Source organism: Papio anubis, chromosome 10, assembly GCF_008728515.1.
Source record: "Papio anubis isolate 15944 chromosome 10, Panubis1.0, whole genome shotgun sequence".
Classification (NCBI taxonomy): Eukaryota; Metazoa; Chordata; class Mammalia; order Primates; family Cercopithecidae; genus Papio; species Papio anubis.
In genome coordinates, this window is record NC_044985.1 from 18,795,755 (window position 1) to 18,820,902 (window position 25,148).

The window sequence follows — 25,148 nt, forward strand, 5'->3', positions numbered from 1 at the left end:
CTAACTCCCCGTTAAGACCCTGCTTTCAGTTATTTTGGAAATATACCCAGAAGTTAAATTGCTGGATCATATGGTAATTGTATTTTTAATTATGGGGGGAACTGCCATACTGTTTTGTACAGCAGCTGCCCCATTTTATACCAGCAGTGCGCAAAGATTTTAATATCTTCATATTCTCACCAACACTTGTTATTTTCTGGTTTTGTTTTTTGAATAATACAATTATTTAGAGAAAGGATCATTCAGCTTGGGTAGGTATAAAGGAGTCAATATTGGGAAATCTCCTGGGTTTGAAATCAAGAATAGATGCCATATGAGCTGAATCTTGAAAATACATGTGAGAAGTAAGTTAGGTAAATGAAAGACAAAAGTGTATTCAAGGCAGAGAAACAACATAGGGAAAGTTATGGTATCAGTTGCACAGTGGGAGTGGCGGGACAATGGACATAGGCAGGGGCTACCGCTTGGGAAGTATGGAATACTCTCCCAAAACCTGGGAATGTGGGTAGACCTACCTGCTGATAGACTTTATCTTCAGGTCCTCTGTGCCATCAACATACTCATGCATGCTGCGGTGGAATTCAATGTAGCTGAAGCTCCTGCTCTCTGTGTAGCTATTTTTGGAATTCTCCCAGTGACACTTGAGTACATTGGGGGCATTCTGGGCCCATACATATGCATGTCTATAGCAGTCATTCCAGTTGTCATTAGCACATGTATGCTCAATTTGGTACCCTGAGATTTAGATGAACATGTGAGAGCTCTTATCTTTTAAAACACTTCTTTTTCTCTCATGAGGACATCACATCTGTACTCTTGGACATGGGTAGTGATGTTTTATGAATTGCCTCCAGTAGATGTTTTTCTTGTGTACAAGCAGCCTGCATAGGATCAAAGCAGGGCCAAGAGTGGGCTCCAGATCTTTAGAGAGGTTGCCATCTCAGTCACCAGGGCCACCCTATTCAGATTCAGCGTTTGAGTCACTGCTCATAGTAGGGATTAGTGTGTGGATCTGAACAGCAGTCTATGTCCTCCTCCTCCTTTTACAACCCAGGAAGCATTTACTGGTTTATTATAACAGAAACAAGTCAGAAACAGCCAGAGGGAAGAGATGCATAAGCCAAGTTTGGGAGGGAAGTAACTAAAAGTTAGTTACTTTTACCTTTTTTCCCCTAAATCTGAGCCTCATTTTCATTTGTACCCTTGAATTTAAATAGCAGCTTTTGTATTTTTTTTTTTTTTTTTTTTTTAACGATTGCAGAGAACTTTATGGGTCACTTGAATCTCGTACAGGCTTTAAGGATATCCGTTTCACCTAGAGTCTAGGGAATCAAAACCGGCTGGCTTCCCCTTTATGGACTGGGGGAGGAAGGGGTCTTTGGGATCTTGTGGTTCTAGCCAATTCTGAGGTCGTGCCTCCACAGACCCTCTGCTGCCCTTTTTTTAATTCTGTCCCCTGTTTTTGTTTGCTGTTGCTGTTGTTATTTGACCAATAATAACAGCTGGTGATACCATGCAGGAAGGAGAATACCTTCATTTTTGAGGCTAAATAAAATATTCCTGCCATGGTTTTCCTTGTGGGATTCAGATGCCTCTCTTTTCTTTGCCATAGGGTGATGGGGATAGAGGCCAAACAGTATTGCTAATAGGACATGTGGCCCTGATTCTGTGGGGTTTGCCCCTCTCTGACTATTACTTCTTTTGCCTGGGTACATTGAAGTCACACAAAAAGTGTGTGACTTGGGGGGTCCAACCAGGCTCCATGATTTTTTAGGGGAAGAGGGACAAGGTTGTTCCATTGCCATCATGAAAACCCCAGAGCTAATTCTAGTTAAAATACCTCTTGGAAATGAACAGCTCTGAGAGTTGTGCGTATGAGGCTCCTCATTAGCAGGCTGCTGGCAAATTGACTTGGTAGCATTTATTTGAGTTTCTGGCTTCGGGCTTGGGTGGCCTGTGGTCTGCCTTCTCATTTCCTTCTCCAGAGGAGTGAAGCCTGGGGCCACGTGTTGACCTTCACTCTAGTTGAAAAGTCAATTAGAAGTACCTCTCCTGCCCTGAGGAAAAGGTTCCTCATTTAGTTTAATTTTCAAAAGTTTTATTCCCCTTTCTACATGATAGAATTTAGCCAGAGTCTGACCGGGCTTCATGATTGACAAGCTGGGCTGATTTCATGCTTTCCTAAGCCTTTGCATGTTGGGGTGTGCTGCTGAGGCAGAGGATTTTCATGCCCATACTTCCATCTCCTGGGAAGGCAGAGAGAGTGTTCCAAATGGAAGACTGCAGTTATTTGTGACTTCTTCTCCTCCCTTTGTCACACCTCACCCCTGTCCCCAATGAAGTATATGGCTAAGCTGAGAGAAAAGTGAGGTTCTGGGGAAGGGAAGTAGGGAGGAATATGGGATGAAGAGACATGATGGATCACATACACTTGCTATCTGAGGCTGAGTATTTCATTTTGGAACCAGCAACTATGTTTTCTCTTCCTGAGGTGTGAAATATGCTTCATTAGCCCATTCCACTCTCTTCTTACGCAGATGATCGGGTGGTCTTTTTGTTACCTGGCTGAATTCTATTCAGTGAGCAGTTATTGAATTCTTTGTCAACAGTTAATGAAAACACATTTTCTTGACACCATGTTATGTGTTAATCATTGTAAAAGCAACAGGAAGAAAGGATGCAGGTAACTGAACCAGGAGAAGGGGTGGAGATAACTAGGGAACTCTTCTTAAAAGTTTTAATCTGAGTGTAACCCTGAACCTCTGGGCTTTTCTATGTTATCATAGCATTGTAATAAGTACCCTATGAGAGTTAAAGGAGAATTTCACCAATATGGTCCCTTCAATAGGAATACTACCTTAGAGTCTTACACCTGACTTCAGCTTCTGTTTCTGCTGCTTTCTAAGCTCTATGAGGTCACTTAACCTTTTGTGCCTAGGATTCTTCCTTTATAAAATAATAGGAATGTACTTAGAGTACAACCTGGCAGATAAAAGACACTCAATAGCATAACTGACACTTCTGTGGTTTTAGATGCTGTGATCTTTTGAGAATAGTTGTGGGGTGTCACTTAGCCTTGGACATGATATGTGGCAACATTGTTCCGTTTTTGAATTACAATCAATTTCAGTTCTCATTTACCAATGTAATACAATTTTAGATCCTTTGACTTCTGGTAATATAGAAATTCAGCTGTTTACCTTAATGCCTGTTTTTAAATTGACAACATTTGTATGTATTCGTGGTATACAACTTGATGTTTTGGTATGGGTCTGCATTGTGGAATGGCTAAATCAAGCTAATTAACATGTGCATTTCTTTACATACATATTTATTTGTGGTGAGAGTATTTTCCCTTGATTTGTCATTTCTGGGCATGATACTTGTGTTTGCACTGGAATTAGCTGCACGTATGGAGTCAGTGCACCCTATCATTGTTAATGTGAGATTAGTAGAGATGTTTTGTAACACCAGTTAATTCCTTCTTAGTATTTTTTAAATCTTGGACATTATCTGTGGCTTTGTAGGAGCTGTTGGTTCACTTGTGTGGGTTTATTCTCTCTTGCTGTCTTGAAACTTTCCTTATTCTGTTATTTAGGTAAACTCTGAAACCTGCGTTTTTATTTCCTGTATCATCTCCTAGGTTTCTCTTGCAACTGGGGAGATGATTGAGAGAGACATCTTCATTTGAGTTGTTAACGTGATTAACACATGCACCAGTGACTTTTATTCTATTCCTAATCCTTATTGAAAGAGCCAATTCTTGTTTTGAACTATGTTTAACATCAGAGCTTTGACAGATGCCAAAAGGACATGAAGTAAAATGTCTCTTGTATAGTCAGTCACTAGTTGAATTGGAGCATTTAGATTCAGACCCATCTTAAGAGACGGTACTCTTCCTTCATTTTTCTTTCTTACGGTTGTCTCAGTGCACCAGCTTCCGCTGAGTTATGGGATTAGAAACTTGTTAGTACTTTCACCCTCACCAACTTGTAGTCTATGGATATTTTTTGGTTAAATCCCAGGAAGCAAAGCCATCAATATTTTTCCTTAAAATACCCCCACAGCTGCTTGTTATAATATCTCTGACACTGTACTAGAGATGGTAGAGATAAAAGCTGAGTGGTTACCCTTCTTTAGAGGTGGGACTTTGGGGGCAGACAAGAGAATGAAATATTATTGATTCTCCCCTGTACCAGACACCTCAAATACAGAACAACCCCATTTTATTTAAGTGACTTCAGCATCTGAGGATTTTAATATCCACGGGGGTCTTGAAACCAGTCCCCAACAGATACTGTGGGTCAGCTATACACGATCTTATTTAAACCTCTCGCCAACTCTGAAGAGTAATGGAGAGCCAAGTCATAGATAGCTCAGAGAGGTCAAGTCACTTAGCCCCAAAGTCCTGCACTTTTCATTCCTGCTGTCTCCTTTGTGATGAAGGAAAACTGAACTTGGATAGCTGACTTGTAGCCATTGACTTCGCATTCAGTTGTATGGTTAAATCCACTTGTGATGGAAAAATGGCTCTAATTTAGCTAACTTCAATGAATAGATCTTCACTGCTAGTTTTCTAATACTCCATCATTGCTAGTTTTCTAATACTCATAATTTTGATACCCTACAGAAAAAACACAAACTCTCCTGCTGCCATAACTCATGAAAACCAGGTGTCAGCCCTTCCAAGTGGTAGGAATAAGCAAATGATTCATTAGGCAGCCTTGTATTTCCGGAACATCAGGCAGTTCATTTTCTGTATCTGTTTTTGTGAGCCATGTAACTACTCCCATTATAGAGACAAAGCCCTAAAAGTAATTACTCTGAATGTCATTGTTTCAGGTATATTAACTTAACCATCTGCAGAGCCTTTTACTGCTATCAGCTTTTACAAAATTTAGAATGAATTTCTTCATCTCTGTTGATATTATATTGATAGATGATACTGATATATTTGACACTGACACATTTTTTTCTTTTTAAACAGTTGTTACAGAACCTAGGAGGTGTCATACCTTTCCAAAGTTCCTAATTTGTTTGTGGTTTTCTTGTATGCACTTCTGTTGCCATTGCAAGTAGAGTTGCTCTGAAATAATCAAATTGCCCAGTGATTGATTGCTAGATCTTGGGATGTGTGCAAGCTATTGCCTCAAATGCCAATTTGGACTGGATGCATGAGAGTGTGTCTATGAGTCTTTCACAAAGGAGCAAAAGAAGCAGTTTCATGCCTTACTTGTCAGTCTAGTTCTTATACTTCATAAACAACAGACGTAAAAGTGTTTGCTTCTTTCTGTTCTCCCTTGGCAGTATGTAAAACTAATATTGGCTGAGCATGTAATTAACCTTGAGTTTAAATTCAGCGTGCTTAATCCCTTGATTAATGCTAAGATTAATGCCCAACAGGAAAGGTTGAAAGCTTAAATGTCTGTGAATGCGAGCATGAAATGAAATCCTAATAACCAGTACAATGATTTGGATTTATGAGCTGTGTTGGCTGCTAAAGATAACTTGGAAATGGTGTTGCACAGACTAATTTGTCAAAGTGGGCAGTGATAAAGAATGGACTGTTTAGGTTGCAGGAGAAAACCTGAATGAAAAAACAACTAACATTTTGGGGTGGGCCAGGGAGTACTTTTAAAAATATCACCGGATTGTTGCCCAAGAATACCAACACACACCCTTTAAATGTTCAGCCCTTTGAAATAGGAAATTCTCTTTCCTCAAGACAATATTTCTGGGCAGTAAAGGAGGTGGCAGAGATTTACGATCATATTCTTTTCACCTTCTCTGTTCAGCCTTTATTGGTATCTTTTTCATCTATATATATTTGTTGCTCTTACTACCCGAGTTCTGAGACATCCTTAGTAAAAGAATTAAAAAAAAAAAAAAATCCTGAGTTTCAAGAACAGTATTTGTTAGTCAGCCTAACTGATCTCTGTTTCTCCCTGTAGCCCCTTACCCACTAAAGTTCTTAGCAACACTTCCTGTTTATGAATGTTATATACCACAACGGTTATATTTAGACTTCTTGTTCTGGCCTCCACTCTACAAAAATCAGAAGGGCAAAGGACAAGACTTGCCAAAACCCAAACCAACACTTCTTTGACTGCTTCTTGGAATACATGTGGCAGGATGGGGCTTCAATGCTGTCATCTCCAATTTGTTTTTTATACACATTTAAATATTGTCTCATATAATTTGTCTTATATGACCCTAAAAATTCTTTTAAAATTACTTTTAAAAGTATTTAAAAATACTTAAAAAAATTTTTAATGTGCAAAATTTCAAGCATGTACTACAAAAGAGTATAACAAACTCCTGTGTGCCCATGATCCATATTCAACAATTGTTAATTCATAGCCAATCTCATTTCATTTATAACCTCCTCTGCTTCATTATTTTAGGACAAATCTCAAGCATCATATCTGTTTCAATTTGTATCTCTAAAAGAGACTCTTTTAAAACATTATACAACTATTCTCATTATAACTGCTAATACTATTTCACACCAGAAAATTAACATAATTCCTTCACATCAGATTAGTATTCATATTTTCAGGCCATTGTATAAATTAAAGTGTATTTATTTGAACTGGGTTTCCAGTAAGGACCCTAAATTGCAATTGTTGATGTCTCCTAAATCTCTCTTCATTTTAGGTTCTCTTCTGTCTCTTATTTTTCTTCCTTCTAATTTTTTGTTAGAGAAACTGCTTCATTGCCTTAGAGTTTGTCTTACTCTGAATTTTGGTTACAGCCTATGTTGTTGCATAACCTGGCTCTTTGCCCCCTTCTATTTCCAGTAAAGTGATAGCTAGATCTGAAGTTTGATCAGAATAATATCTAATATTGTTTGTGCAAGTTATTTCATGGATAATGGTATTATATACTTGAGTTGGGAGGCACATAATGCCTGATTTCTCTTTCTCTCTCTCTCTTTTTTTTTTTTTTTTGATGTTAGCATCATTGATCAGTGCTCAGGTTCATTAATTCATTAACAGTACCTTCTTAATATATCAGGAGTACTTCTGTGCAGAGATGTGACTCTTCATCAGGTATGTGGTCACCCTAAGAGGAAACCGTTTATTTCCCAGTTCATTTCTTAGCATCTTCCAGCTTGTTTTCTTTCTGCTTGCTTGCTTTTTGTTTTTTATTATCATTATGAAGTAATGGATTAAAACATGTGAACAGTCCGTTGCAGTTATTTTCTTACTGATTGTCAAGTTGCCCTGCTTTGGCCAGTGAGGACCTATTCATACTGCTTTCTCAGACCTTTTAACATGACCATGGTAGTTTGTAATAGTTTTCTTGTTCTATGGTATGCCAAGATCTTCCAGATTCATATCATACAGTTCCCACCCTAGGCCTGAAACCAGCATCTCTAAGAACCACCTTGCTCCCCCGGCCTGCATACCACCCCAGTTTCTCTTAGAAATAATGCCTAGGGGTCACAACCTGAGTGCCAGGAGCATTAATTGCTATTGATTTTTTTCTGGCTGCTGGACATTTAACAGTGAATAAACCCTCCTCATTATGGTTGTGTTATGTAAGGAGAGATAGCTAGCAACATCAAAAAAGTAAGATGTATCATCTCTTAGACTGTAGTACATGCCTGGGGAGAAAAAGAGAGAGCAAGAAGTACTTATGATAAGTGATGGTGTCAGTTTGGGATAGAGTTTTTCAGGATAGGACCTACTGAAAAGTTGAGAAAATGATGTTTTACCATATTTGAAGACAGTGAGGGAGTAAGAAGTGCAGATATCTGACAGATGTTTAGCAGGCAGTGGGAAGAGAAGTGCAGTTGCCCTGGAGTGACCATTAACACCTAACATTAACAACAAGTACAAGGAAAGTCATCTCCACAGAGAGTTTTGTCTGTTTTGTTCTCACATACAGTGATGTCTGGCACATGTATTTATTGAACGAATGATTCTATCTGAAGCATTTTTTTAAAATCGGCAATAGTTTTTTGTTTTGAGTGAGTAACTTCTAGCTCTAACCCTTCCAGTCTTAAAAAAATGTCGTAAACTTTGTAGCATTAAAATACGCTAAGACATTTGAGCTGAGACACGAAGCAGGGGCATTTTGAGCACTGATTAACACGTTTAATATACAGTAGTCCTCTCTTATCCATGGGGAATATATTTTAAGACCCAGTGGTACCTGAAACTGAGGGTAGTACCGAACCCTGTATGTACTATGCTTTTTCCTTCACAGTGTTATGGCTTCTCTTTGGCTTATCTGAACTGGGGCAGCATCATTACTCTTGGGCTTTGGGGCTGCTATTAAGCAAAATAAGGTTTTATTGAACTCAGGCACTGAGATACTGAGACAGTTGATCTGGTAACATAAAGGCTACTAAGTGACTAATGTGAGTGAGTTGTGTCTATAGCATGGATCCCCTGGACAAGCGAGCTACTCTAGCCCTGGGCATGATGGAGCAGGAATTGCAAGCATTCATCATGCTACTAAGAGCAGTGAGCAATTTAAAGCTTCTGAATTGTTTATGTCTGGAATTTTTAATTTAATATTTTCAGACTGCGGTTGACTGCGGGTAGCTGAAATATCAGAAAGTGAAACCGTGGATAGGAGGGGACTACTATAATGCTGTCTAATATTATGAGAGCATACAAGGGATCAGATTAGACTGTTAGAATGGAATTAACCAATTGTATTAGAAGGCACAGCTTTCTTGCCCATTTGTTATTCTCATTGTCACTTAGCATAATTGCACATTAAACACAAAAAAGGAGCTATATCATTGGTGTCTAAAATGTGACTACCTCTTAAAATTGAGTGACTAATTGTCATAATGTCCTCGTGTGGATACAGACCAGTTGGGACCAGTTTTGCCAGCATCCAGTGGGAGCTGTGCCTAGTGAGAGTTGCTATAGAAAGTATTTCTATGCATTATCTCTGGTTGGCTACAGAGGAATTTGCTGCTTCTCCTGTGTAAGGGAAAATTGGCTTTTCTTCTCTTACAGCAATTTGGGATGGATTATTGAGTGTCTCATCATCATCCTCTTGTTAGAACCCTACTGGTTTTGTGGCACATTGAACACTTACTACAGCATCCCTTTAAGTTCTGCACACCAGCCCCCAACCCCTGATATGCTGAGCAGAACTCTCATGGATCACTCTGGCCCTATACTCTGTCTCTTGCAGGTAGTCAGTTCTGTACTTTGTGTTAATAATATTCCTGCCTGTCTTGGCAGGGGACAGCAGTACAGTGTTATAGGAAACACATAAGACCTGATTCCCTGTCTGGATCCCACCACTTCCCTACGTGGCTTTGAGCTTTCCCTTGAGTTTTCAGTCTGGTTTCTCTTCATTGAGGTCAAGATAAAGCCTGCTTTGCCTCCCTCAGTGTATGGTTGAAAGGTTCCAATGAAATGAAAACAGTGAAGCGCCACGTAAGTGGAAAAGAGTATCATTATCATGAGTCTCTTTAGTGCCCAAGTCATGCTTTTTAATTTATTCATTCAGTACTTAACAAATACTAATTGAACATTGCCTGTATGCCAGGTACTGTTTTCAGGGCTGGGGATGGAGTGACAAACCAGACAGACGAGGTTTCTGTCCTCAAGGAGCTTACTTGCAGGTGGGGCAGCAAACAATAAAATCAGTACATAAAAGGACTGACACAAGGGATGAATACTCTGAGGAAAAATAAACTAGAGAGGATAAGAGTAGCCAGGTCAGTGGGTCAGGGAAGGCTTCTCTAAGGAGAAGTTTGAGCATAGTATGGAAGGAAGTAAGGGAGTGAGGCATAGAACACTTTAGAAGGAAGAGGGTTTCAAGTAGAAAGAAGAGCAAAGGCAGATGCCCTGAGCTATAGGGTTACCAGATAAAATACATTACAGCCAATGAAGTTTGAATTTCAGCTAAACAATGAATTTTTTCAAGTGTAAGTATGTGACAAACGCTGTGTGGGACATACTTACACTAAAACAAAAACTGTTGTTTATCTTCGGTTAAAATTTAATTGAGTACCCTTTTTCTTTTCCCTAAATCTGGAAACCCCACTGAGATAGGAACGAGCTTGTATGTTCTTGGGAGTTGCAAGGAGGTTGGCTTATGTAGGGCAGGATGAAGGAGGCAAACACTGGAAGAGTTGAAGTCAGATTCTGTAAGATCTTGATATAAATTCTGGATTTTATTCTGAGAGCAAGGAGAAGCTGTTGCAGCATTTGAGTATGTGTAGAATGTGATCCAATTTTGGTGTTTCGTTTGCTCTTTCTTCATAGAACAAATGGTAGGAGCAAGAGTTGGAAGCAGAATTGTTGCTACATTCGTTAACCGTACAGTACTGCCATGCACTAAGAGTATAATCATTTTAAAGGATTTCTTTTAGAAGACCTAGGCGGTGATACTCCAGTATTGAAGACGGGACTGTGCTTATGGGACTGTAGGAACCAGAAGTTTAGCCAATGTGCTTCAAATACTGATTGAGCTTACCAGCTCTGGGACAAGACAGGTGGCATTTCCGTCTTTAGCTGTATCTAGTCTGTGCTTCAGCCTCTTCATCTGGCATGATAATTAGCCTTTCTCAGGAGGTTATTTGAAAAGACCAAATGAGATGACGTGTGTAAAGGGCTTATTCTCATGCTTGGCTCCTAGTACATCGCAACTTTTATTCTTGGTCTCTCCCAGCCCACTCCCCCTACACAACTCTTCAGATAAGGACCAAAATATTAATCAACTCAGGTGTTGGTGCAGAGGACCAGTCTTAGAAAGCTGAACCACTTACCACTTACATGAGTAGACATCCTTTACTATCTGCATTTTATCATTAAAACTTTAGAAAGTAGAGGAGGCGGGAGTTGGCATGTGGTAGAGAGAAGTGCAGGGGGCTTACTTTTTTTTAGCTTATCCCTTAATGAGTAACTTCATTTGATGTCATCAGTATAACAAATGTGTATATGTTTATGAATGTGAGTATATATAAGTGTAATCAGTGTGTCAAATGAATAGATATATAGTCAACTGTATTCATTTGATATGTGACCAGCTAGCCTAACAGGATGACATAAATTCTGTCTTTCAGATCTTATAGGATAATAAAATTAAGAGGGTTACCTGATCCAACTCTAAAGTAGATGAAAAAACTTGAAAGCCAAATGGTTTAAAATTAAATGCCTAGTTATTTGCATAGTTGGGCATAGAGTCCATTTTGACTGATCCCAGATTCAGTCATCTTTCCCCGCTGAAATAGGTCCCTTATCCCTCACTAAGCTTGGCCTAAAGGTAACTCTAATGTATCCTGGTTAGGGAGACAACAAATTTCAGTTGTCACTCAGCCCTGCCACTCACTAGAGAAGTTATAGCGGCAAATTCACATTAAGCCTTGACTTCATCCCAGGTAACATGTTGATAGTATCCATGTTATAAGGCCCTATGGGGAATTAAATCGTGTAGTGTGTGTGTGTTATGGAGCCCAACATATTGTAAGTCTTCATACGTGATGGCATGCTTATATAACTCCTTTAAAAATTATTCTCTTAATGTTCATTGTGAAATATATAATATGTAGATTAGCAAAAAGAAAATGAAAAGCACCCAGAACACCATCATCCAGAGACGATCTCAGACTTTCCGTATGTATTTTTCTCATTTAGTTTTGATTGTACTTAAATCATCTGAAAAATACAGCATGAAATCCTGTGTGTTGGTGACCCATTAGAACAGAATACTTCACATTAATCGTGAAAGAAAAAGCCACAACAAAGACTAATCATTCTTTCAAAAGAACAGAACATTACTACTAGAAGTTTTGCCATATTATATCTAACAACATGCATGTATACATTGAATCTATTAGTTTTCCCAGTAACTTTGTTACTTTTTCTTTCCCTCTTTAAACTCCAACTTGAGTTGTCTATGTATCTGCCAACACGTTTTTTCCCTTTAATATAATGAATTGTCTATCCTACAGACCTTGGAATTAAGTCTTACCAGATTAGACTTCTAGGGACTCAGAGAATGCTTTGATTCGCAGTGTTCATGTTTAAGCTGCAAAACCCTTTTTGTTCAAGGAAGTTTAAATCACCGTGAGGAGGAATGTCAAAAAAACAAATTGTTATCTTTTGTATCTCCTTGTTCAAGAAAACTGATTTTATAGGGTCCTTTCCATGGAATGTGCATTGATGTTCTAAAGTTTTAGCCTGGCTGGTCTTTGTTTTTGTTGCATCTTCATTTTGTGGCCTGAGGCTAGTGAGCTAAAAAGATTAGTTCATGTCAAAGAGTTTGCTTTCCAATTGAAGGTTACTGGAGGAGTGCTTCTCCTGGATCGATTGTTGTGTGCTTGTTGCCATGAGCTCAGACGGTTTTAATTTCTTAGACTTATAGTGGTGAATCGTAGGCTACTTTTAAGACTGTCCAGTCCCTTCCCTGTCAGAGGGCTTGAGGCAGGTCTTTCCCAGGCCATAAAAACTGGGCAGAGATGGGGTTGACGGCAGAGGGTGGTAGCGGGAAGGCGGGGCACCCAGTGTGTCTCCATACTGAGGGGAAATATAAATTGTGTCCCAGTAAGAGAGTACCAGGAGCCACAGTTGAGACAGTGTGAAGGAAGGTGGTCAAAGACAGCTGTAGGACGCTAGGGCTCTGAGAGCCAAGAGTAGAAGAGCTATTGAGAGTGACTTGAAATAGAGCCATAGAAGGTGGGGCTCACCTTGGGGTCCAGCTTTATTGGTAGCATCCTGTACTGGTGGGTTAAGCTTGTTAAAGGACTCTGGACAGATCAAAAGAAAGCAAAGTTAGGGATTAAGAGGTTGTTATTAACCTTCAGCAACATTTTCCCTGAATGTTATTAATGGTGTTCCTATTTAGGAAAATGTTGCTCATTTGAGAGCTGTTTGTTTCAGTACTCGGAGTTATTGCCAATGCTGGCTTTTTTCCAATCCTGGTAATCCTCCGAGGTTTCCCAAAGAAAAAAGTGCTTTGTTTTGTTTTTCCCTTCTCCCCATGGGATAACTGGTTTATGTATAATTTAATTATTTTGTTAACCAGTTATGCTATCACAGCATACAAAAACAACCTTAAAAACCCACCTCCCCGCTCTGTGCTAAGATGTTCGTAATTGATTTTCCCACCATTACAAGTGTATGTATAACAGCGAAATTTCTTGCTAAAAGCTAAATTGGACTGACTCTATATTTTATATTTTCAGGAGTGCCCTTGGAGCCTTAGGAAGTAGTACCCAGTGATTTAGAATAAGAAGAACTAAAATAAATGATCAGTTTCAAAGAAGCATTACAGTCTTGAGGCTTCTGTAGGGAAGTCATCTTTTTAAAAATCCCCTGGGACTGGTATTTTCATCACAGTGAATCTTGAAAGATTCTTCTTGCAGTGGCAGAGTGGGGAGGGAACTTTATCACTATCTGGTCTTGCTCATGTCTCTCCTCTTAGTTGATTTTTTTTAGTCTTATTTCATCTTTCCCCATCATGCCATTCCTGGGAAAACGTTTTATCCTAGTGGGTGGCTGGTAAATTTGGTTGTTTATTTGGTGTGAGGTTTATTTCAAGTCTGTACCTTCCTTGCTCATCCAATTTTTTTTTTTTTTTTTTGCAGGGATGGGGGTGGGATGGGGTGACATTAAATATCTCACAATCAAGTCTACAATCCATTTGAAGCCTTCATGTTATAAATATGGTTTATTGAGTCCATTTGCACAAATCTAATTGGAGCTAAATAATTCAATCTGGCCTAAGAATACAAGGTACAGATGTGCATAATGCTGCTGAGACCAGCTTAGGCTTCATCCACTTGCAGACTTTTTCTTTGCTGTTTTTCCTCATTTTTCTCATTTGTGGAGCTGCAGATATTGCCTTTCATGGTCATGTTGTTGTCAGATCCCAGTGATTAGACTGTAGGCCTCCAAGGCAAGTTGGTGTTTTCCTTTTTATGAGTAAAAACCATTTCAGCTTTCCTTGTGGGGAATCCTTTTGAGTCTCTGAATCATTCACAAATATGGTAAGGTCTAATTTTATTCCATAAGAAGAAAAGAGAATATTTCACTTTTCCTATTCAGAGCTTCCGCCCTCTCCCCGAGCTTTGCTTCTCTCTGCTTATTGCTTTGGGATCATCTGCAGTGGCAGATGGCTTTATGCAAATTAGGCCAATTACTTTGGTTATAGTACAGATCACCTTGCATTATGAGTAACTTCTAGATTAGTAAAACCGACATGTTTCTTGGAAAACTTACCGAGACTGAAAGGGCAAACTGTCTTCTGCTGACCCATGAGGCCATGGTTCCACACATGTCTCTGCCATCTTAGTGACCACTTTAAGGACATTCCCTCACTCTCCTGCTCATTAAGTTTTATAGGTCTACCTGGCCATAGAAAAATTATTTTCAATGCCTGTTAGCCATATTTCATAATCTCATTATTTATTAGTAAACAGGTGATAATGCTGTCTTCATTATGACTAGTTTTGACAGAGAATAGACATCAATATAACTTTAATGCATTTCTCATTTTTTTGCTAGAAATTAAGTTGCCTAATAGTCTTTGATAAACTTTGCTGAAATTTCTATAAAATCAAGTTCTTTTTTCCTTTCTCTTTCCTCCTCCCCTCAATTTCTAAACCTTATGCATTGACAGAACAGTCCATCTTCCAGAATGGCTCTCACAAGATCATCAAGGTTTTTTTTTTTTTTTTTCCTCCTCCTCAAATAGGTTTTATCACTTTATTTCTTGAGATAGTGTGAAGTGAATAGCTAGAAAATGAGAGAAACCTTGACCAATTAGCCCTAGACTATCAGTAGCATTCCTAACCCAGATAAAGGATTGAGTTCTGTGGCTTCAGTGCCATTCAATTTCCTTTCCAGATATGCCACAACAGATAAAGATCATTCCTGTCCATTTGCTAAATGGTCACAGAGACACCTTAGATTCTCATTCCCCAGTGGCAATGTTTCAGTCTTTTAACTTTCTGCCATTAGACTCCCTTTCCTTCTGGTACAGAGATGTGAGGATTAAATGACTAAGGAATTAATTGCTGTAGAGTACTTTGAAGGACAGATGTAAAATATAATCTCTTTCTTCTGACCTTTGCTGCTGATTGTTTCATCTGAGAGGGCACTTGTATCTCGAATACTAGCTAAAAGCATGGGAATTTGGCTAATAATAAAAATAGCACATATTAATATAGTGCTCGTTGTGTGCCAGGAGCTGTTCTCGGTGCTTTGTTTGTATATTAATTCATTATAGATGAAGTTGCATACTTAGTGTCACTGATGTTTTTTAGGTTGAAAATTGGTGTCCTCATTTACCTTGGAGAGCAAAAAATCCCTACGAAGAAGCTGATCATAATTCATTGGTAAGTGATTTTGGAAAACTCTTTCTAGACTTGGGCATTTAGGTCAGATGCCAAGTGATACATGTGGAATATTCTAGAAATGTCAACTGTAACCTGAAATAGTGTTACACTGAAAAACTTCTGTTATTCATCTCTGTGGAAGTCTAGGTGACCAAATCAGTCAACCATTAGCATATGTTTGTTTACTGAGCAATTCTCTGAGGGTTCCTAAATGATGGGCTACTGATATGAGTAAGACCTGGTACCAGATGTGGAGGCCCTACGTGATCTAATAAGGGTGATGGCAGATAATGACCATCTCTGTCACAAATGCTGTAATATAGGCCTGTGGGAATTAATGAGGAAGAGCTCATTTTAGTCTGCAATATTTAGGGTAGATTGTATAGTGAAGATGACATTGGAGCTGAATTTAAAATGATGAGTGATTTTATATAAGGTCAAGGAGAAAAGGGTATCTCTCATATGGGAAAATGAGAGCATGGCAGTTTCTGGGAGTAGAGCCTGCATGGTTCAGTTGGCCAAGGCCATAGGGGATTGGATGAGCTAGGCTGAAGATGAAACTGGGAAGGTCGGAAGGGGACTGTGAAAGTACTTGTTGCCCCATTAAAAGCATAAGTCTTTATTCTTTAGACCATAGATCAGCAAACTTCTGCAAAATACCCGGATAGTAAATAGTTTCATCTTTGCAGGCCATGTGGTCTCATTGCAGCTCCTCAATTCTGCCATTGTAACAGAGAGAGCAGCCCTCGATAATATGTAAATGAAGGGGCGTGGCTGAGTGCCAGTAAAATTTTATGCACAAAAATAAGCAGTGAGGATTTAGCCCAAGGGCTGTAGTTTGCTGATCCATGCTGTAAACCACAGGAGTCCTAGGATATTGTTTAGTCAAGAAGGGAAATGAAACTGGGTGTAGTGGCTCATGCCTGTAATTTCAGCACTTTAGGAGGCTGAGGCAGGAGGATTGCTTGAGGCCAGTCATTTGAGACCAGCCTGGGCAATACAGCAAGACCCCATCACTACAAAAAATTTAAAAACTAGCTGAGCGTGGCGTGTGCCTATAGTTTCAGCTACTTGGAAGGCTAAGGTGACAAGAGGATCGCTTGAGCCCAAGTTCAAGGCTCCAGTGAGCTGTGATCATGCCACTGCATTCTAGTCTGGGTGGGAGTGTGAGACCCTATCTCAAAGGGGAATAAAGAAAGAAAAGAGATGAGTGTTTAGAATGAGCTATGGTGGTGGCTGAAAAGGTGGATTCAGCATGTTTGAGATGTTCTGTGAAATAAATCCTGGTTATTATGTTTCTCTGTTATTCCAGTCACTGATTGTATCCAGCTCTATTCTCTAGAACATTAGGAAAAATATTCTTCCTGGCTTTTAAGTTATTCTGGTCTGAATTTTAAATTGTACTTGCTCATGACAGAAAAGTAGTATTCCTGGCTCTTAAATTCCTTAGAGAACAATGAATTTTTGTTTGGACTGGGACAAAACCAGAAGATGAACATTTATTTCCCTGTTTAACTCCGTGGAGAAGAGGCTTTTTGGCAACTTCCACGTTGTCAAACAGCCTGCTAAGAATTGACTTCAGTTTTCTTAGAAGTCTGCTGTCCTATGGTAGATCCAAATGGCACAGTAAATTTGAGTGCTGAGAATTTCAAGGTACATCAAGCATACTCATTATAAAAACTGCATTTGAACATAGCTCAGGGCTTTGTAATGCCTGTGCTGCTTTTCTCGATTTCTAATTTTTTAATGATGTCCCTTCCGGCAGATCAGCAGTCAGCAGCCTTTGCTTCAATTTGCAGTCCTGGGACCTTAAAGTCAAAGCTGCAGCAGACAAGACTTACTTTTGAAGCTCTCAATTTAATTGACTAACCCTTTTAAGTTTTCAAATGTCACATCATGAAAACCATTATGCTTTCTGACTTTTTATCTTCTATTCATTTTATTAAATTTCTGTTGCTAGGCGGAAATTCGTACAGATTTTAATATTCTCTACAGTATGATGAAAAAGCATGAAGAATTCCGGTGGATGAGACTACGGATCCGGCGAATGGCTGACGCATGGATTCAAGCAATCAAGTCCCTGGCAGAAAAGCAGAACCTTGAAAAGAGAAAGCGGAAGAAAGTGAGTTTCTTATTAATTCAGTGCAGTTAGATGCCAGTTTTCTTTTAAAATTTGATTTTGCTTGGAAACAAGACTAAGAGAAATGTCATATCTCAAATGATACTCCCTCAGGGTGATTCTGCTCAGTCTCTTGTACAGCTGTTTTTGGGTTGGCCTTTGCCTACTTACAATGCTCCTACTTAGCAGGGTCTGGCACAAGTTTCTTGGGTGAAGCCAAGCAGAATATCTGCCTGTAAGACTTTTCCTTCGAACCTGTCTTTGTCAGGGTATCAGGAAACTTTCCCCCATTTCCTTACCTGAATCCAACCTTTGAGAGCTTCCTATTATATCATCATGAAAATTTTATATTTTTGTTGATTTTCATCCCTGGCTTTTGGACAGCCAGTGAGTTTCATTGTTACTCTGTCTGGTTGGTGCTTCTGCTTATGCTCCTAGGAGAGGGAGAGAAAAATTTGATTAAATTTGAGCCAGTTTCTTTCTAGTTCATGAGGAGAGACTTGGAAAACCTCTCGAATACCCCTGGACTTAGAAGACTTTATGCCCTGTTAGCTATGGATTTGGTGATCTGGCTTTAGCTTAACTGTTCTGATTTCAGAACTGAGCAAAGGGAACAATTTGCTCCCACATCTAAAAAACTTAAAAATGAGTTTGGTATTCCTGATCCAACTGATCTGATATGTTTGAAAAAGAAAATAAAGATATATTTGCAAGACCCCAAGCCACAGTTTGATAGATCACTTTTGCCTAGATCTCGTGAATTTGTGAGACAGCAGGACGAAACATTCTGTCACCAAACGGTCATGTATGGAAGAGCATGTGTTCACATGCACAGGTGGACTGTAAAAAGAAATAAAGAATTTTTCTATATATTCCTGTGGAGTAACCTCGAGGATGTATTGTTAGGTGAAGAAAAGTAGAGAATAGTGTACATTATTTTTAAGAGAGAGAGGAAATTTATATCTATGTATACATATAGATATATACAGATACATACATTTGCTTCTTGCTCTTAGTTTGAAAATGTATTTTTCTTAGTTTGATAAACTAAAATTAAAAATAAAGGAGATGGTGATGATGGTTGCACAATAATGTGAATGTGCTTCATGCTGCTGAACCGTATACATTAAAATGGTAAATTTTATGTTGGGTGTATTTTACTACAATAAGGGGGAATAAAAAGGTCAAATAAGGGGAGTTGGGATTAGCATGGAGGCAACAGAAACTGCCATAGAAACTAGACTTCTGAATATATCTGACTTTGTGGATTTGACACTGGAATCATTTTATGTAAGTGCTAAATGAAATTTTATTACCAAAAACTAAAAATTAGGAGGAATACAAAACAAAAGAACTGACTATATATCCATGCAGTTTTGATGGAAGCACACAGAAAGATTATTCTTAGTGACTTTAGAACACAGTAAACGATACACTTCTGATGGGATATCACAAAGGATAAAAAACTGTAAAAACATCTTAAAACCATTTTTATTAATCATGTAATATGCGGTAGCATTGATATTCTCATTCTGAATCCATTGTGAACATTGGAGTAAAGCAGATGAGTAATTATGTTAGTGTCTTTGAGAAGTGGGATCTGCAGTGTGGAAGAAAAGAATTAATGGATGGTAGGATTGGTGATGTTATGTAAAAACACTGTAACCCTGAGTTTGAATTGGAAGCACCAATCGGAACTCATGATTTGCTTTATCTTTGAGGAAAAACAAATTTCCTAGGTAGGGCCACTGTAAGGCCTATAAATAGTAATAAAATTGAGTCCCTTAAGCCCCACACTTTAGTCTCTAAATGCTATTTCTACTAAGTGGTATAAGAGGTTCTTGGAAAAATGGCTTATTAAGGTCCAAGGCAGAAATTGTACCTGTTGAGCCTAGAACAATCTTGTCAGGCACCACATGCGGAGAAGCTATCAAAGAAGACTAAGATCATGTCAAAGGAACTTAGGAGCCAGCTTGGATAGCCTCCCACAGGCCCAGGTGGGACAATTGGATAGTTGGTAAGAGGAATATCCACAATATTTTGAAGCATATCAAATAGCTTTGATGTTATAATGATTTTTTTAATTAAAAATCCTCATAGATCATCATTAGAGTAGGCTAAAAAACAAGTTTATTGTTCTGAAAAACTGGCAAATAAAGAGAAAGACTCAAATATTTACCAGGCTCCTTCTATACCAAGTACAAGTTTGGCTGCATTTATCTATAACCTTAGAGTTAACCTCAGGGTGACCAAATAGTTGATGAGGGGTAGTTTCTCTTCATAGAGAGGCATTCCAGCTAATAAACAAAGAATGGTAAAATATCATTTTGCAGTCCCTAATGGATTAATGGATCTAGCTAGTGATCATCAAGGACTGCTAACATCCCAAGACAGACACACCTGTACATTGTTTCCTATGAGGCTAAGAGACATATGAGGCAATTATTATGTATGTTCTCTGACTCTTGAATCGCACAAGTGCACTTAGAAAAAATAAAGGGCAGTTGAAGAAGTATGAATATTAACTGGATATCGGATGATGTTAAGGAATTACTAGGTTTTTTAGGGATAGTAGTGATGTTCAAGTTATATTTTTCAAGTGAAGGTTTGTTCCTTTCAGAAATGCATACCAAAATATTTACAGGTGAAAGGATATGTCTAGAATTTGCTTTGAGATAATCTAGAGGGGTTGGGAGAAAATGGGGGTATAGATTAAGATTTGTCATGCATTAATAATTGTTGAAGCTACACAGTAATTACTTTGGTATTGACTATTGTCATGTATATTCAAATTTCCAATACTTTCTATGTATTTGAAATTTTCCATGGTAAGAGGTTAGAAGTATTTTAGCTGTAGATAAAAGACCAAGAGTGTTAGAAAATGTTGTCCTGTCTTACCTTCCTTTAATCCTGATTTTAAAAATACACTGTGCTTTCAAAAGGTGGGATTATCTGTCCATAACCTTGTACTCATAGCCATACCAATGGCTGCAGTGATTTTATTTCTCTAAAACCACAATGAAAAATTATTTCCTTCCTTTGTACCTTCTAGAAAAACAGCATTCCCCACACTGAGATTTTGTTAGGATGTAAACATGACTTTGGGATTTGTTGATCACTTCTTGGCGCAGTACTGTGCATTTTGTATGTGGTTCAGTGTGAATCAGTATATGCCTCTCTGTTTTCCAGGTCCTCGTTCACCTGGGACTCCTGACCAAGGAATCTGGATTTAAGATTGCAGAGACAGCTTTCAGTGGTGGCCCTCTTGGTGAATTAGTTCAGTGGAGTGATTTAATTACATCTCTGTACTTACTGGGCCATGACATTAGGATTTCAGCTTCACTGGCTGAGCTCAAAGAGTAAGGAGATTACTTTTCAATTTTAAAATCAGAATACAGGAAAGAAATTGTAAACTCTTGAAGTGTTACCTCTATTAGTGTGTAATTTTTTGTTGAGGAAAATGAAAGTGATAATTCACTAAACAGGAGATAAGAAGATTATTTTCAGGAGCTAAATACATACACTGTGAAAAGGATAATATGTTTTCATTGTAGCTGAAGGCTCCAGAGGCTTCATAAATGAATGCCAGAAAATTCAAACTAAGGAGCTTATTCTTTGCTGTTACAGGTGCTTCCAACATCTGTAGCACGAAACATTATTGACTTTCCTAATTCCCTGTCTCTTGCTAAAATTCATACCACTGCCTACTCAACATCAATCTTTCTAAGTCTTAAAACAGGGCAGGTTCCTGTTTGTAATTTAATTTGGATAGAATAAATTTCCTGAAAGCCCAGAGCCGGTCCTTTTTCAATTAGCCAACTTTCACCTGAGTCTGTTAACTCTACTTGAGTGTTTTATTTCACTGAAATTTGCTTCTAGCTCCAGCCCTCCTGTAATCCCTTCTATATTGGCATAGCTGGCTGAGCAGGGACGCTTCCATCCCCTGCAGTTGCTTAGGATAATTGCCCATGGAGACTTCCCACCCAACAGTCAAGTTGTCATGTTGCTATATGTCATATATTTCCAGAAGAAATACCTTGAATGAACATTCTAGAGCTCATTGAGATGAGAGACATGTTAAAACAATATATGGTGGCTCCCAGCACTTTGGGAGGCCAAGCTAGGTAGATCACTTGAGACCAGGAATTCAGGACCAACCTGGCCAACATGGCGAAACCCTGTCTCTACTAAAAATACAAGAATTAACCAGGTGCAGTGGCCCATGCCTGTAGTCTCATCTACTCGAGAGGCAGAGGCTGCAGTGAGCTGAGATCATGCCACTGCACTCCAGCCTGGGTGACAGAGCAAGACTCTGTCTCAAAAAAAAAAAACAAAAGCAAACAAAAAAAAATTGGATACACAACCTACAAAGTGGCTGCATTTGTACAGTTAGCAGTCACTCATCTGGTGCCTTCTATAGGCTAGTTTTGGTGTGGGACATACAGAGATGACCAGTGCGTGGTCAAGGAGCTGCCAATCATTTGATAATTACAATTAATATATTACATAATAACTATACTAATTCCAGTTCTATTGGTGCTAAGTGAGGTGTATGTGGATGCTAGAATGTAAGCACTGGGATTACAGAAAACTGAGTATTGTCACTGTGTAGTGGGCATCTAGATAGTGCCTAGCAAGTAATGAGTACTCACATAACTATAGAGTGAATGAGTGAAGGAATAAATAGGTGAATGAATGAGTGGGTAGGTAAATAAATGGAGTGCTGTGGTAGTACCAGGGACAAGTACTGCCTGGGGAGGTCAGGAAAGGCATGTTAGGGATTTATCAGTCAGAGACTGAATTTGATGGTCAGGGAAAATTTGTTCAGTATGTCCTCACTTAACATTGTTGATAGGTTCTTGGAAACTAGGACTATAACTGAAATTATGTAAAATCAAGCCAGTTTTTTTCATTAACATTATAACCACTGATTTGAAGGAAATGACTTTATTGGTGGGCCTGCTATCTGTTGTTTTGTTTAAAGTCCCGGTTTTCAGGAACCTATTGATGATGTTAAGTGAGGACTTAACTCTAGTAGTCTTTATGCACACTGAGGTCAGGGCTAGATGTGTTTTATTTAAGAAGATAATTGTGGAAGCAACATAGAACAGTGGTCTTTAAATATATCTGTACTTTAGAACCACCTGGAGATCTTTGTATTTATTTCTTAACTTTGGGGTATCTTTTAAAAATCCCACAGACCATGCCACAGGCTAATTAAATCACAACCCTTGGGGGTAGGGCAGAGCCATAAGTATTTTGTGATGCCTCCAGGTAATTTCATTATACAGGCGAGTTTGGGAAACACTGAGCATCATGTTTGCAAACTATCGCTCAGCAGGCCAAATCAGCCCTCTGTCTTTTTTTGTAAATAAAGTTCCATGGGGCCAGGCATGGTGGCTCACGCCTAAAATCCCAGCACTTTGGGAGGCCGAGGCGGGTGGATCACCTGAGGTCAGGAGTTCGAGACCAGCCTGACCAACATGGTGAAACCCTGTCTCTCTTTTGTAAAAATGCAAAAATCAGCCAGGTATGGGGACAGGCACCTATAATCCCAGCTACTCAGGAAGCTGAGGCAGGAGAATCGCTTGATCCCGGAAGGTGGAGGTTGCAGTGAGCCAAGATCGTGCCATTGCACTCCAGCCTGGGCAACAAGAGCAAAACTCCATCTGAAAATAAATAATAAATAAAGTTTCATGGGAACACAGCCATGCCTGTTGTTTACATATCATGTATAGCTGTCTTCATTCCACAACGGGAGAATGGGCCAGTTGTGACTGAGAATGTATGGCCTGCAAAGATGAAGATATTCACTGTCTGGCCCTTAACAGAAAGGGTTTTCTGACTCTTGGGAAGAAACTGGTTCTGCAGAACCTAGTTCTTTCATAAACAGGGGAGAAGGAAGGAGGGTGGCTGATGTGGTGGTTAATACGGAGCTGTCGAGCAGAGTCCTGTTTGTGACTCTTGTCCTTTGAAGCAGGATGTTCATAATTTGGTGAAGGATTATTGTGGGGTGTGGGCCGGGATAAGCAACAGTGGTGGTTGATTAGTAAGTGGGTAGCAGTAGGGTTAGCAGTTACTTGTTCCTACACATGAAGTTGGCCTACCAATCAAGTACATCATCACACTCTGAGCACAAGTGTGGTTTTGTGTGGATGAATGCATGGGTGGGGGAAAGGATGATAAAAATAAAACTATAAACCGTAGTGCCAGTTCTGTAATATGGTCAAGCTAGGAGGAAAAATTTGACATAGCTGAAAAAGTTAAGGAACAGTATGAGACAGGTAGAAAGAAGTTAATACTATAGAGGCTAGAAATTGAAGACATTTAGAAAAAGGGGATGGGGGGCAGGTTAATAAGGGTGCTGAGCAGTTAAGAACAGGCTCTGGGGGAGAAAACTAAGTTGTTGAGTGTCTGGTATTCATTAGGCACTTTCTTTTCAGTATCTCATTGTGAAGAACCCCTGAGAGATTGGCGTCCAATGCTCTTTGTATCCAGTCCTTGTTTTCTGGAAGGAGCAAAGAGTTTGAGAGAGGTTAAGTAACTTGTTTAAGGTCTCACAGCTGCTGCATAGTGGTGATGGAGTCAGACCCATGTCTTCCTTGATTTCAAAGACTGTGTTTATATGCTACCATTTGCACTATTTTGCATGAGTCAGAATCAGGGTACTGGGTTGGCCTTAATGGATGGAAATAATTTATATAAGTAGCAGATTTGAAAGGGCCATGCTGTCATCTCTAATAAGGATTGTTGTGTTGGCATTTGACCATTAAAGTTGCCAAGTTTATTACCTTTTAAGTAAATGATTTTTCTCTTTTTTCTCCCCTCTCTCTTGCCGTTTCTCTAGAATCATGAAGAAGGTTGTAGGAAACCGATCTGGCTGCCCAACTGTAGGAGACAGGATCGTTGAGCTCATTTATATTGATATTGTAGGACTTGCTCAATTCAAGAAAACTCTTGGACCATCCTGGGTTCATTACCAGTAAGTGCTGCATGGTTTTCTGACTTAAGGGGTTTTTTCCCCCTCAACAAAGGTTGCATGGTTGTGGGTAGAAAAAGCTTATCAAATAGTATCTTTTCAGCTGTATGGAGTGTATTGCTCATTCATAATTGAAATTCAGATTCTCAGTGACTTTGTACTTTCTTTGGCTATTCATTATTTTCATTGGTTTCTTAAAAATAGAAAACAAGTGTTCAACCTCCTTTCTACCTTGACTAGTATTAATACTTAGCCTTCCTCTCAGTATGCGTATGCCAGTGTTATCTATTTAATCAAATAACCATTTTGATAAGATATGTACAGTGTCATTTCTTGTGTTCCTTGGGTTTTAGATCATGATTGACTTTTCTTACCCTTTACCTCATCAGTATTCTTGTCATTCATGGAAGAGAAATCTGGGAATACGTTATCTGAATGCTGGGATCTTGCACTTTTTAAGATAAGCCAATGATTAGTATGACTGTGGTGCATGTGTACTCTGTGCAGTCTTTATTATTTAGTAGAGTAGCTCAGTGTTTCCCTGAGTGTGGGTTTGGGACCACGATTTAGTATTTGAAACACTTTTACCTGGTATACAAACATGGCCCTAAATCACAATGAATTATATAAAGAAATGTATTAATTTTTCAATTTTCTTTCAGTCTTTTTGAGAAAAGGTGTAGTTTGATGCTACTATATCTCTGTCACTACTTTTAACACATGCATTCTTA

At 39.0% G+C, this 25,148-nt stretch overlaps 1 protein-coding gene and 1 pseudogene across 7 annotated transcripts in view; one reads left to right on the forward strand and one right to left on the reverse strand.

Moving 5' to 3' along the window:
* MGAT5 (alpha-1,6-mannosylglycoprotein 6-beta-N-acetylglucosaminyltransferase) overlaps positions 1-25,148 on the forward strand; it is a 326,803-nt gene that overhangs the window by 195,102 nt on the left and 106,553 nt on the right. For all 7 annotated transcript variants that reach the window (XM_021924279.2, XM_021924276.2, XM_021924275.2 and 4 more), the window contains 4 exons: positions 15,248-15,319; positions 17,280-17,441; positions 20,628-20,797; positions 24,286-24,420. In XM_021924279.2, coding sequence (XP_021779971.2) covers positions 15,248-15,319; positions 17,280-17,441; positions 20,628-20,797; positions 24,286-24,420 — 539 coding nt within the window. The remainder of the gene's footprint in view (positions 1-15,247; positions 15,320-17,279; positions 17,442-20,627; positions 20,798-24,285; positions 24,421-25,148) is intronic.
* LOC108581792 lies at positions 512-939 on the reverse strand (annotated as a pseudogene).